Genomic DNA, 14,812 nt, shown 5'->3' with positions numbered 1-14,812 from the left:
ACACATCGGTTTACTAATTAAAGGCAACGAGAAATTCAACACATCGATTACATTTATTTTCCTCTCCGTGGATTCCCATAAAAATAGAAACGAAGTTTCTCGACCGTCTTGTCATCGTCTTCTTCGTTTTAGGTCTGCCTCGCATATAAGTGTGTCTTCGCATCTTCGCCGACGACCTTCGGCGCGATCGGTAGATTCACACATAGAGAACCATATAGCGTGGAATATACTTATTCCTTTCCCTTCGTCTTCTCCGATGCCGGACGACAGCGACAGCGACAGCGACCGGAATTCTTCGGGAATCAAGTTTCTCGTTACTAAATTTCGTAAGATTCCCTTTGCGCGCGAGAGAGCGAAAGTCGAATGGCACGCGAGGCAATATATACAATGGCCATGCATCGTCGAACGACGCCCGGCCCGGATCATTGTGGCAGAAGAGCGGTCCTTTTGATAGTTCTAAGCTGCGTTAGCATTTCTATGGCGACCGGAATATGCGTCGGACGGTTCGTCGAAAAAATCGCTGCCGCGCCTGCGGCCGTCATTGTGCGACGCGGCCGACCGACATGGTTAAAACGTTTAGCCCATTTATCCCGTCATTGACGCTAATCAGGAACATTGGCATTGTACCGGGCGAGAGAAACATTTACGTGCGAGATTTTTCGCGCGCGCAGCGCGTGATCCGGGCAGAGACGTGTAAATCGCGCGGCCACGAATTTGCTCAAAGGATATATCGTCTCCACGCAAACGAGATTGTTGCAGTATTGGTAACTCCTCTCGATAGCGGTAGACCGTACCGATAAATAACCGATCATCAGCGAATAACCGCTGTATCCTCCTTTATTCTTTTTTTTCTCCCGTGATCGCGTGTAAAATTATCTTTTCAAGACTGATATTCGAGGCAAAGCAATAGTTTCCCTGAATTCGGACTGATATTCAGGGAAACTATCGTCTCCCAGACTTCGTGATATTTATCTTTTGATTTTTTTATCTAATAAATATTGCAAAGCGTTTTTCTTATAATGGAAAATGAAAATTTTAATTTACACACACGCGTACGCACGCACACGTCCGTTTCTGTTGATGTTAGGAAGGGACCCCGACTCGTGGGAAAGATATCCCCCCGCCCACAACTTGATCGCGCCCCAATTGAATATTGGCCGAGACTTTTTCCCAAAGCTTGGAAACCAGGGCGTTTCGTCCGATGGCAACGTTAATCTCAAAAACTGGGCATTTTTATGGCTTTTATAACCGACGTGAACCTCCTCTGCGGTAGGGATTCCGGGATCGCGCGCGGCATCGTATCGGCCCTCGGGTGTTAATGCAGCCAAGGGTTGAAAACCCTTCCGACTAAACGCTATTGCCCGCTTTCGAGTAGGCTCGATCGAGAGATGAACGATCTGGGTCGAAGTTTCTCCCCGGCTAACTTTCCCGTTGCGCAATCGAATCTAATTTGCGCTAATCGAACGGACCTGCTCGTAGAGATCCGATCGGACCAGTCTTGGGAAGCCGTTTCAAAATACCGATACAAATTACTATTACCTACAAATTACACGTTTTTCACAATTTTATTTTAATTTTTTATATAAAAGTGAAAAATCAAAGAGCGACTCTTCTACAAATTTTAGATTCAGATCTTTCTTTTTCCCTTTAAGAGAGGTAGTTATCTTCGAATCTTTTATATCCTGCGTAATACTAATATCGCGGCCGACGAAGTAATCGCACCCGACGATAAAACGTATCGTTCGGTTGCATCGTCCGCGGAACCTCGATGCAAAGTTGATTCGATAAACTACAATATATCTTTGTGTGCGGGACCACACAGGTCGGGCTAGCGCGCATTAAACTTGGCATACAGGTTCCGCGGAACCATCAACGGTAACTATATATTCAATTTTTATATTTGAATATTAAGCAGTGGCGCATCCTGTTGTTCGACGACCTGTCTCCCGCTCCGCTCCGGGATCTCACGTTCTCACAATCGAAGAGCCGCGCACGCATAAGGTGGATAACGCTTTTCGCTTCTTTCGTTTTTTTTTTTGCTTATTACGATGCCCAGGAATCGCTGAAGGCGGATGGGCCGTATGGTACTTTTGGCACACCTCATTACCGCGCTATTACATTTCTATTACGTCGAGTACCGTTTGCGTGCGACGGGCCAAAATTTATTCCGGCGAATATCCAAGTACTTCAAAAGCTAAATCTATACGATCATATTAAAGCGATTAAGAAAAGAAATATTCATGACAAGGTTTAACTAACAAAGATTTAGAAAGAATTTAAAAAGATCACGTTTTGCATTATGAATTTAATATAAAATTCTAATAAATTTTGGATCTTATTCATTATGTTTTAATGATACGTAAACGTTAAAAAGATTTTTCGATTATTTTAAATTTATTATATTTAGATCTGCAATACGATTGATATTTTTTGTATTTCGATGTTTTATTACACAGTTTAACGGTTTAAACGTCAGATATATGATGCGCTCGGAAAAGTCTGAGCGCGTTCGCGCTCGATCACAGCGGAAAATTCGTCGGAAAACCGAGAGGATTATCCACCGTCGTAATTACCAGCGACGTATAGCAGTCAGGTAACCCGTTCATTTTTAAACTATGATAAACTAGCGCTCGCCTACGGGCCAGGAATTTTGACTCTATGATTTATGCTAATGCGACGGACCTACCCCAAAGCAGCCTCCACTAAACGCTCTATTAGGCTTAAGTTAATTACGACTACCTTCCTGCGGCGGGGCCGGCCCGACGCCGATCGTTACCATATTACAATACATATATTACGCCCGATTAACGACGCCAGCGTGCGCGCGGGCGCGTTTCATGAATGTTAAAAAACAACGTAAGGGTGGTCGGTGGTGATTGCAAGTGACCCTGCTTTCTCCCCGGCTTCTATATCATTCGGTAGGACGGTATACCATTTTCCTTTATTGCACCCTTTGTCTCCCCATTGTCCTTCCTCCGTCGGCGCACGTGAGTTTCCTTTAATCATGCGTATCTAATATATGATCATTAGCGAAGAGGATCTCTTATCATGAACATTTACTTGCCATTTACATATGAAATGTGAATAGTTTTATACTTCCAAACTTAATGGTAATTGCTTCCAAATCATCTTATTATTAATCATTTCTTTATCATCAATGTCAATTTTTACAACATACAAATAAACTTCTTTTGATTCGGTTTGTAAAGATTTTTGTAGGCAGATCGTGATTTTTCCACGATAATTACTTAAAATAAACATACACGTAATAAATCCAATTACTATTAGGTTTGTATCAGGCTGACACATTTTTGGGATTGTGGAAATTGTATGGGAACCTACAATGGCTGTATTATTCATGTATCTCGACGAGAGAGAGCGGCGTTATTAGAAACGACGGACCGCGCGCATCCCTAAACGTATTGGGCGGCCGAAAAAGCGGCGACCACCGAGAGGAGGATCTCGGACAGCGGATCTACGTTCTTCCGGATACGACGGACGATTATCGACAATAACTTCATTTTACCCCGGGAACGATTTCCCGGTGGTTTTTGGTGCGTCTGATCGCGCCGCGGCCGAGACGCGCCGCCTAGTTATTTGCGCGCGTCCCGATATGCCATTTCGTCCGACGTAATCGCTAATTGACCCCCAGATTTCAGGGAAGGACACAAAGTCGCAAACGAGAAGCGGAGACCCACCCCCGTCGCGGTGGCATCGTTACGCTTCTACGTCGCGGTTGACCACCGAAAGCGTATAAGCTAGCCGCTAGCTGTCGTCAGCTATGGAATACCGATCGCTCGGGGAACCGACTTTATGACTTCGACGAACGCGCGTCCACTATCGGTGATCGTAAAGTCGCTCTATTTCTTTGCAGGCGATGTATTATGAACCAGAAAAAAATGTAGGGAGATCCCATTGATATTCTGATACCATTTGATTTTCAATTATTTGGTAATGCGACGGAGAATAAAAGTCTTTATTCGCAAATAGCAGATCGAGTAGGGGAGAGGCTTCAAGTGGTTCACGTGTCTAAAATAACGAGCACGATCTGAAGCTGAATGAAATTATGGAGACGTCAATGAGCACCCGATTCAACAGGCGATCGTGCAGCATACACGTATTACGATCCTTAGAAACGTCGATTGGATCGATTGGTGTTTCGAGACGAAGAAATCACCGCGGGCCAATCGCTCGTCTCGTTTCGAGCCTTCGTTACGGCGACGAGGGCCTCGTTTGAGAAATGTTTCACGCGCTCGGCAGAATGGAGGAGCGCACGTCATGCTTAGGAATCACTGGGCAACAGCACAACGAAACGAAACACGGCGGCCGCGGCGGCGTAGCAGCACAGCACACTCTCCCCGTAAGGACAAAATGAGGAATCTGAAAAAGCGGAACCGTATAATGCGGTAATTGTATTCCCGGAATCAGCGCGGCACGCACTCTCCTAACAAGCCTAGAAGGACTCGTGTTCGTCCTGTCTGGCTGGCTGTAGACACGAGAGGAGCAGGGCCGAGGAGTATCCCGCCACGCATCAGCAGTAGCTCACTTAGTAATTAAAAAAAAAGAAGACGGCGAATGCTGGCGACAAATTATTTATATATCTATCATTGTGCCATTTTTTATTGGGGAAGAATCTTTATATAATTATAATTTTCTTAATAATGATTTATCGTGGAGACAATTAATAAAAGTAATTATTATGTTAAAATCTGTGCGACGCATTGATATTTTTAAATAATAATATAATTAATAGTTGCAATATTTTTTAAAAGCTATTGCTATCACTTTCGACGATTTTTTTAACATCTTAGACAGATACAAAAAATGAATGGCTATTAATACAAAAGTTTTATTTCCGAGAAAAACGTGCCGAGTACAATGTGTACCCTTAAGTTACGTTTATCTTTTTAACATTCTTCCCCCAGTGTGCTCTAGAAATTTTAAGGAATGCCTAAAATCAGAAATTTGTGGGCGAGAAGTGAGTTGCAAGTTATGAAGGACGGGCAATCCGTTCTCGGAAGGTAGCAATAATGATTTTGGGTTAATTGCTCGCTTTTCGATCTAATGGAGAACATATCTATCAGCACGCTGGATTCAATGAATTATTGATGAAACGACGTACCTGACGTGGTCGTGGCGAAGAGGAGGGGAAGCTGGTCAGTCGACAGCGGCAGGGCGATCGTTGTAAGGACGAGGGTGGAATAAACGGCGTCCCTCTCCAAATATAAGTATATTATATTCCGAGACCCGAAATATTTCGTCCAGTCCGCGAAAGCTCACGTCTCTATCTCTGAATGCATATATTCATCGGACTGGGCCCCGATGAGGCACAGGATAGACGCACACAAAACGCGCGCGAGGGATGGGAAATCTTCGTGGAGGGCCGGCGGAGGGACCGCCGTCATACGGCGCTCTCATAAATTACCCGCTAGTTGCCGGGTAACATGTTATTTGCCACCGAGCTCCACAAATGAGTTCACTTTGTATTTAATTACTCGACTCACGCCCAGGGCGTATCCCGATGGCGGATCCACCCTGCGCCGCCAACGGCGGGCCGCCTCTCGCGCGCAGTTTCTCTTCTTCGCTTCTTTCTTCTTCGCCGCGCCCGCAACGACTCGTGCAATCCTCATCTCGGACACCGCGTTACTTAATTTTACGCTTGTTATCAAAGGGGCATGTCTTCTTCTCAAAAGCGCTTTACTTATGAAGCGAATTGTCTGAGTGTCCTTCCACTTTTCATATCTTCAGCAATATGCAAACAATTTTGACCGATAATTTGTTAGATTTATTATCCTTAAATATATATCTTCTTTGTATCTATATGAATATTTTTTCCACGTTAATAAGGATTGTTATATATCTTTGAACATAGTTATTTCAAATTACGTAAAAGTATTTTTCGTGGTGTCTTATATAGTTTTGCATTCTCAGCTTACATTTGTACAAATCATGAGAATCGAATTATGAGCCGTGTAATTTTGGTTCTTCAGGAAAGCAGTTTCTTGATAAATGCGTTATCTCGTCCGGTTCCGATTGCGTCGGCGAGTTTCTGGCAAGTCAAGGAGTCCAGACACGCAGCGGAATGAGTGGGTTGAGCGCGCAACTCCGACGTCACGGGCAGGTAGATACAAAGGTAAAAGGTGGAGGTATACGTATATATATGTATAGGTGGATTAGGGCAAGGGCAGAGAGGCAGGTAGGCCAGACTTACGCTTCGCCGTCCTAATTATTGGTTCCGCCACAATTCCATCCGTGGAACGAGATGATAATAGATGAAAGCGATCAATTTTTAAATTGCGCCTGATGAACGGAAAAAAAAGCGAGAATATCTCGCGCGGGATATTGGAAACTGTAAGGAGGACGCGATGCAAGAAAAATCTCGAACCACCTGGGGCCGATATAAGCTATCCGCGAGAAAAAAAAGTGTTTTAATGTAAGAAACCTAAGGGACATTATATCTTAAAGTCATCTAGTGACTTGAGACACCTATTGTATCATTGATAATGTATGATACGTGATTTGTGATTTTTTTTAAATATTGTATAATATAAAACATGCATTACACACACATATATTTCATTTTACAAAACGCTTGTTTTATAAATATCTTCCTATTTGTTAAACTAACAGAAAAATTGTAAAAATTGTAATTCTTAAAATGTCAAGTGTGAAGGCTTTTAACGTGAAAATCTAAATTCACGAATATCCAAAAGTATTAGGAAAGTAAGGAAAGTATAATAAGCAAAGAAATTGCAATATCTAAAATTCCAGAATTCGAAAAGTTGAATTACGAAAATCAAGAATTTCTTCTTTCTTTACATTTTCCATTTGTTCCTTTTATCTCACAAGTCTGCATTTTTTTTTTAAGCCTCGCCATATCTCGAAACACGCGAGACGAAATCGCGCGTCGAGCCGCGGAGACGCGCGCGTTCGCATTTTGCACGCGCGTCCCCGCCGAAAAGATACGGAAGGTTTTTAAGTAGAGGATTATCGTTCCGACTACTTAGGAAGAATTTTCGGGCGGCTGTGAGGCGATCTCCGAAATCCAAGACGGCTGCGCGCGCTCGGAATGGGGAATGACAGAGATCGGGTTGCCACGGACCACCGTGTCGCGGTCGCCGCAAACTTTATCCTACCTGTTTTCGCTAATTGAGCGAGTAAAGATGTAACTGGACCTTACGCCCTTAAAGTATTTGCACCCTTTTGTGCAGACGCGATCCGTTTTTATCTCGGGGAAAACCGGGCGAACCCGGGGTCTGCCGATCTCTCCCGGTTCACGTAGCGCTCGAACAGAGTTGCTGCATTCCGGAAAATGTCTAAATGATCTGTCTTCAGATCATATTTAGAGATTAAGCGTTTTTGATTACAAATCGCTCCTTAGGATAATTACTAGCGCGTATATATCAGCTGCATACTGCATACAATATTAACCATGGAAATCTATCAAGATTTAATTCATGATAATTTTTTCACGATACTGTCGTAAAATACAAATATTTTTTTTCTTACATTTGATATAATAATTAGTAATAATGAATAGATTTGTGTAGATTTGCATAAAAATTTGCTTTGGTTAATTATAAAGTAGAAACGTAAAGCTAACGTTTAAGTTACGTTTACTTTGAAAATCCAATAAGAAGCGAAGACGTTGGTGCTGAATTTATGCCCAAATAAGGTAATAACGCTGAGCGGGTCTATTATTACATTATTTGGTAATAATGTAAAACTAATTATTTGCTTTTAAAACAATCGGCTGTGATGATCCGTGTACTTGAAGGATTTCTTTTTCAATTATTATGAAACATTCAAGAAACCTACCTAGTTTTTACGAGACGAAACGTTCCGGAGGCAAACCGACTCTCTTCGCACTGAATTTTCGCTAAACTTATCTAATTTTCCAACAAAAATATTGAAAAAAATGGCAAAACTCGCTTCTATGACATCCCCTGCATTCTAACAAATTACATTCCTGGATATACAGTTATATAAAATTCGTAAGGTGATCCAATTGCGATACTTAATACAATATTTTCCACCTGCCACGAGTGTCCGTTGTGTATCTGACCACAAGGTGCATATTCTCCCTTGCGCACATGTTAAGAGCAATTTTCCGGTGTCGCGCTTGAAGTGGCGCAAGAACATGTATCTACCGTAGAATGAGGAAGTGCCTTGACAGCAAGCATTTTATTACGAAGAGGGTGCCCTTCATCATTATTTCGTTTAATCGTGTTCGTATGTAGTACATCGCGAAGAGCTCACGAAAATTTCATTACGCGTAACATAAGATGAAACTTCAGCAAGTCAATCCGACTGCAACCGAGCTTAACTCGCATTTTCGAGAATGCTTGACCGCGATTCATTCACTCGCTACTCAAGTTCCTCTGCTTACATCTTTTTGTGCGCTATGACTTTAATGGCTATACGCGGAGCTCCATGTGCGAGGAGATCGTGCGTGTACGACGGAGGCGCCGGGCCACCTGTTGCGGCCCCCGCTCGCGTACCCCGAGTCCGGGGCCCTGGTACCAATCGTAAAGTGGGGAACCGAGCTCGGCCACGATTGGTGGCCCGGCACGTGCTACGCGAGGGTGCCTCGCTCCGCGAACGCATAAATATCCCGACGCCGGTCCGCCCGGCTTCAGAACCACCCCGTGGCTCGACTCGACGTATCGATCGACGCGCGAGAAAGTCATCTTCTAACCGTTGACAATCTTAGTATCATCGTGCCCTTCGACATATCGTTCGTATCAATTTGCGATTCCGATAAGAGGAGCGAGGCCGCGGAACAAGAGGAGAGACGGATTCTTCGTTCTCCACCCGTTCTCCGTTCAACGAAGTGCGAAGTTTCAGTGAAAGGATCTTTCCGAGCGGCGGAAGAAAAGAGCGGCGCGGGATCCTTCGCTCTTCGCGTGGAGTAGTCGCGCGAGCGCGCGCGCGCGTGCATTGTTCCAACGCGTAAATCCTGCTATGGAACTGCAGGAGATGTTCCGTTACGGATACATGTTTCCGCCGCGCGAGGACGAGCCGCTTGTGCCTAGCTGCGCGTACCTGGACCTGCCGAGTTACGCGAAGACGACGGGCAAGACCGTTGGCCTGCCGCCCGTCAGCACCCTCGCCGTGCCGCAGAGCCTCGTCTACGACAGCAATAACTGCAGCGACGGCTGGCACACCCCGAGCCCCACCGCCAGTCTACGCTCCGTCAGTCCCGCCACTACGTTGTCGATCTCGTCGGAACCGGAAACGGTCAACAGCGCGCCGACGTATCGGCTGCTGGGCTCGATCATCAAGGACAAGAGAAACGCGACGACGAAGCGGGGATCGTCGACGACATTGGGCTTGAGCGACAATTTCGGGAACAAGCGGCTGCGCGTCGACGCGATGGACCACCTCGTGGCCGAGGAGATGATCAATCTGGACGGCGAGCGCGAGGACGTCGAGGAGACGATCAACCTGGACGTCGATAAAACGCGATCCTGCCACGGCAGCGTCGTTAGCAACTCCAGCAGCGGCCTATCCGACCGGACGTTGGACGGCGACAGCGAGGAGGACGCGGACGAGGTCAGCGACGGTGGCGGCGCGGATCATCCGGAGAACGCGCACATCACTTCCGGCGGACGTGACCCACGCAGGCGGGGCAAGTACGTCAACTCGACCATCGTGAGGAAACGCCGGCTGGCCGCGAACGCGCGCGAGAGAAGACGGATGCAGAATCTGAACAAGGCGTTCGACAGGCTGCGCACTTACCTGCCGTCCCTGGGCAACGATAGACAGTTATCGAAATACGAGACCCTGCAGATGGCTCAATCTTATATCACCGCGCTTTACGACCTGCTGCAGTGAGCAAGAGGAAGAGGAAGAGGAGGGAGTGCGTTTGTTCGCCACGATACCGGAAACCAATAAGTTTCTCTAAGCTCGGCAAAGAGAAGCCGATCGAACGATACGTGATTCGCGAGTTCGTTCTCTCGACATTATTTAATCTGCCGCGATCGAAGCTAAGCCAATTGCTAACGTAAGCGCTACGTGAAAACTGTATATCAGAAAGATAGAAAGTAGTAGATTGACTACGTAATATAGAGATTTGGAGAACGATTATTCTCTAATGCAGTTAATATTATCGCATCTAAGACACGTGCCTTTAAATTAAAAAATTGTTCGTACATAATTGACCAATTGAATGAACAGTTATCTTGACTTGTATCTATCGCTTTGAAATCATGTTTGATAATATTTGTCAATATTTTCAACATTTTCCAAATTTTTGAAACTCATGAAGCTATTTCATATTCATAGCAATTGCATAATATACTGGAAAATGTGATAATAACAGATAACAGCGATCTCATACAGAATATTAACGATACGTATGTAAATAAACCTGTAAATTTTGTATCATAGTCTCTTAAGTTAGTTAGCGTTAAGTGCTGTATCATATCGCCCGCTGAACTGTGTATACTATAATTTATTTTTAATACAGCATATATATAGCTGTACTTCTTGCGAGACTGAAAACGCGATTGTATTTTTACAAAATAAAACTATATTCTACAGTAACTATTCTACAATAATTTTACACAGAAAAAAAAGGAAATGTCAAATCAAGACTTATATACTCATATATACGCAACAATTTATAATCTTGAAATGATTATTATATTGCGTTAAACGAAGAAAACTTGCTTGAATGAAATTTATATTTTAACCAAGAAGAAGGATTGAAATAAAGAGTAAATTAAAATTCTAGAAGATTTTAGATTGTTTTACGTATATACGAGTATATAAACTTTGATTTGACACTTCTTTATTTTCCGCGTACATACCTCGACCTCTAAATATCTACGATTGCGCGACATCGTATCACATATAATGTCTAAAATTATTTCGATTGCAGATCTAACTTCCCATATTGTTTCTCGTACTTTCAATTTCGCGCGATCCGTTATCGTCATCATCTTTCGCATTTCTCCCCGTCGCATTTGTCCCCGTCGACGTCGACGTCGATCCACTTTTCGTGCGTCCACGCAACTCCTCGGAGCAAGAATTCGCCAGCGCGTCGGGGTCGATGGATGGATGAGTATCCGTCGAAGAAGCAAAAGAGATGGGCAGCACCACCATCGGTGGTCCGGTCGTTATATGAAACCCGCGCGACGCGTCGGTGCCTGGTTTCATCGCAATTTGAGAACCTGCAGACTTCTTCCTTCGGCAATGACTCCTTCCTTCCCTCTCTTCCTTCTCGCGCGTCCTGCGTGTGCACTTTACACATTCTCAGCCTATATATTCTTCCTTCAGCGGATGAAGCTTTTAAATTTCACTTAGTGAAATTAAAAAAAATAGTGAACGACCATCATTCTCGTCTGCGACGAGAAAAATTATGCTTTTGAGAAATCGTTTTTTTTATGCTACATGTAAAAAATATAGACAATGATTTGGTACAGTGACAATTCTAATATCTTGACAGAAAACATTTTTTGAAACATTTAATTCCTCGGAGAATCTCTTGGATTTATTTAAGAGTGATAGCTAATATACTAGTAATTTGTTATTCATCGTTCGTCATCAAGATATGTACTATACATATACGACTATAACAGTCAATACTAATACATATAAGAACATTAGGACTTTGTGCAACTGAAGCAATTCGTTTCCTTAAACAATTAAGAAAGTGGATAGCTTCAGTTTCATAAAGTTTGGCTTCCAAGTTTCGCGTGTGAAAACATATAAGCGTGAACTTCCGTAAACGCTAGATAAATATGAAATTCTTCGGGATACCGATAAACGAAGAGATGCGGCGTCTAAGTCAACACTGTTGGAGAATCATAAACCGACCAGTGTTCCAGTGACAATAGAAGTGCCTCCGTCCTTTTCGTATTTAACGCTATTTGGCCGATAGAGCAAACTTCCGTGCGCAAACCGACAGACTCACGAGCATCCCTTTCAGCCAGAACGGCGAGAAACCCCAAGTGCTAACTTGTACTGCAACATCCCTTTTCCCGAAGAAGCGCGTTTTGCCAATTGCTTTATTACATTGCCGATAATAAAAAAAATTTTTCCCCCATATTTCACATATTCATTGTAACTAAGCTAACAAGCTTAATTACAATTCCGCTGCAACAGAAATTATTATAACTAAGTACATATGAAAATTATTACATTAAATACATATAGGATCTGTTTTAAAAATTCCACAACTTTGGGAATTAAAATTGTTAACACGTTCAATGTGAGATCCTAAGATCTAATTATAATCTCTCTAATAGCGCGTTCACAAGTTTTCTCCCTGCGTTATGAAACATATTAATTAAAATATTCAGGAAGCTAATTATACTTCTCGCGCTTCGTCACGTTGGCATTTAACGTTTTTTCGCCCCCGCTGCGGTCTTAGTCGCGATAAGATCAAACTACCGTAAGTGGTCATTGCGAAGCACCGATTCACGGTCGCATCTAACCGCGAGGATCTCCACGATGGAGGAGAAGGAGGAGGAATACCGAGGGAGACCCAGGGACCGTCGTGGGAGCGAAGAAGAGAGGTGGAGACAGGCGATGGGACAGGCCCTTTTGGACGAGAGAACGTAAATATTCCCCGAGGCGATTAATTCTGCGGAGTCGACTACCACCTCCGCTCTGTCAAGTAGGCTCTGTTTTCTGACAAAGGGTGAGTCCGGCTGCGGCCAGCGGTCAGCGCAATGGCTACTTTCGCGATCGGGCGGGAAGGGGAGGTGGATAAAGGGACAAACCGCCGCCGCGTCGTTGTCCGATCTTGGAGATTGCTTTATTTGAGAGACGGTCTAACGCGCGCGCCGAATACGCAGCCGAATATCTGCGGTCCTCGGGATCGGGATCGGGACCGGGACGGGGGATTAAGCGTCGGGATAGCGCAATCTCGCGACCGGATCGAGCGATAACCACGATCGGCCGGTCGAAATTTGTCGAATGCCGGCCGCGCATTCGGTAGCCCCCGCGCCGGTGTCTCCGCAGCACCTGTGTCTCCTCCTGGGCCCCTCTTCTTCGTGGGCACAGCCGCGGACAGACTGAATAATAATTTATGGATGAGATATCTAAGTGATTGGAATTAGGGATTGCGACGAAATATGCGGCGGAAATGCGCGTTTAGTTGATAGGAGTGTTCTTTAAACCACGCTGGCATATTAGTGTAGACTTCAGAAAGGAGATTCTAAGCTTTTTTATCTTCTCAGAAAGTTAAAGAGAAAATTTCTATTCATTACAGCTCTAACATGATGATTTGAATGCTGTATTATAAGATACATAACGCAGCTTTAATTTGACATTTGTATAAGAATCTAATTTTGATACCTTCAATTACCAAACGCAATAAAAAATATATTCTGTTAAACATTACGTACCAATTGCAAGATTTACATACATATTCTATAATATATTCTAAACATTTCTATATTTATTGCATTTGTGTATGAAAGAATATATTTCTAGAATATATTCTTACATACATTCTGAAGTATATTCTAAATAAGCAACACTTAAAAATAAAGCTAACGACCCTTCTAATATTTTAAAGCGTATCCCGACTTTGAAGAATCGGACAATCGTTCGCTAAAAACATTTTCGCGTTTTTAATCGATCTCGTTGGAATTGAGAGGCATCGAGACACGTGGCGGAATGAGACTCGGCCACGTGGGAGAAGATAAACAGCGTATACGTCTACTTGTGCACCCGTCGCAGCGGAATTACTCGGAGTGCCGACCGCGGTGGACATAAATCAGTCGCTCCTCGCCGACGACGTTTCGCTGTCATTCGCTCGCACGACCAAGTCGCGACCAACGTACGCCTCCTGCCCGCTCGTTCAAGCTCGAGTCTGCTGTATAATACATTCAATGAACTCGCTCGAGCTTGTTCGCGGGGAAAATGTTTTCATTTTGCAAGGCAGAGATGAAGAAATGAATAAATGTACGGAGTGACTCTCAATCGCGGGCGCAGAAGTCCGTCGACGAACAATCGACAAATGCAATAGATAATTTCTGCTCCCTTTCAATAGGGGTATCACTTAGAAAAGCTCTAAAATCGTCGCACAGTCCCGCCCGGGTGGTCCGACGGAAGTCGATCGCGCGTATTATTTAAGAAAGAATGGGAAGAGGGGATCCAGGAGAGAAATTTCCTTTTCGTACGAGAGATCGTACGAAATCACATCGCGATCCCACGATGCGGTATCTCTTACAACGTGCCCGCTCGTGCGTGATCCCGCGAACGCTTCCGGATTATAGACGCAGGTAGACGGACAGCTCGATCCTGGAGAAGGCAACGAGCAACACGACCGCCCATTGTGCCCCGCGTCGACGATCCCGCGTTCGCGCGTCTCAAATCGTAAATCGACGGAGGATCCTGTACCTGCGGTCGTTTTTCCCAACGCGTTTTTCACAGACCGGCGCGTACTCGACCCCACCCTCTAGAAGATACAATATCTCGTAATCTTTTCAAAGTCCTCAATCCTCGATTATCTCTAAGTATCGAAGGCTACACGAGATGTGGGCAAAACGTTCTATTATTTCCAAAGAAGTATTTATGTGACAAAATATCTTTCCTTTAGTAACTCTTTTCGATATTATTGAAATTTATAATAACAAATTTATTTATTTCGCTTTATAAATTCTTTTCACGCTGTCGTTCAAACAAATAAATTTATATCGTCACGAACAGCAACAAATGCTTTCCTTGCGATGCTCACGGAAGAAAATTGAACGTGTTTCGTTCACGATACATACGTATATATGTATAGAAGAAAATTAAAACTCAGCAGAACGTAAATGCGAGTTTGCATCCCCGGTATCCCAAGGGATGTCGA

At 44.0% G+C, this 14,812-nt stretch overlaps 1 protein-coding gene across 1 annotated transcript; it reads left to right on the top strand.

Annotated features, from left to right (window-relative positions):
• The first annotated feature begins 5,867 nt into the window (after window positions 1-5,867).
• Ato (atonal) lies at window positions 5,868-11,772 on the top strand. Its single transcript, XM_071777859.1, has one exon. The coding sequence runs from the start codon at window positions 8,965-8,967 to the stop codon at window positions 9,835-9,837; it is 873 nt and encodes a 290-aa protein (XP_071633960.1). The 5' UTR covers window positions 5,868-8,964; the 3' UTR covers window positions 9,838-11,772.
• The last annotated feature ends 3,040 nt before the right edge of the window (window positions 11,773-14,812 follow it).

Source organism: Temnothorax longispinosus, chromosome 5 (assembly GCF_030848805.1).
Source record: "Temnothorax longispinosus isolate EJ_2023e chromosome 5, Tlon_JGU_v1, whole genome shotgun sequence".
Lineage (NCBI taxonomy): Eukaryota > Metazoa > Arthropoda > Insecta > Hymenoptera > Formicidae > Temnothorax > Temnothorax longispinosus.
Note: the sequence above shows the minus strand (reverse complement) of the source record. Positions and strands in the feature narration are given on the sequence as shown.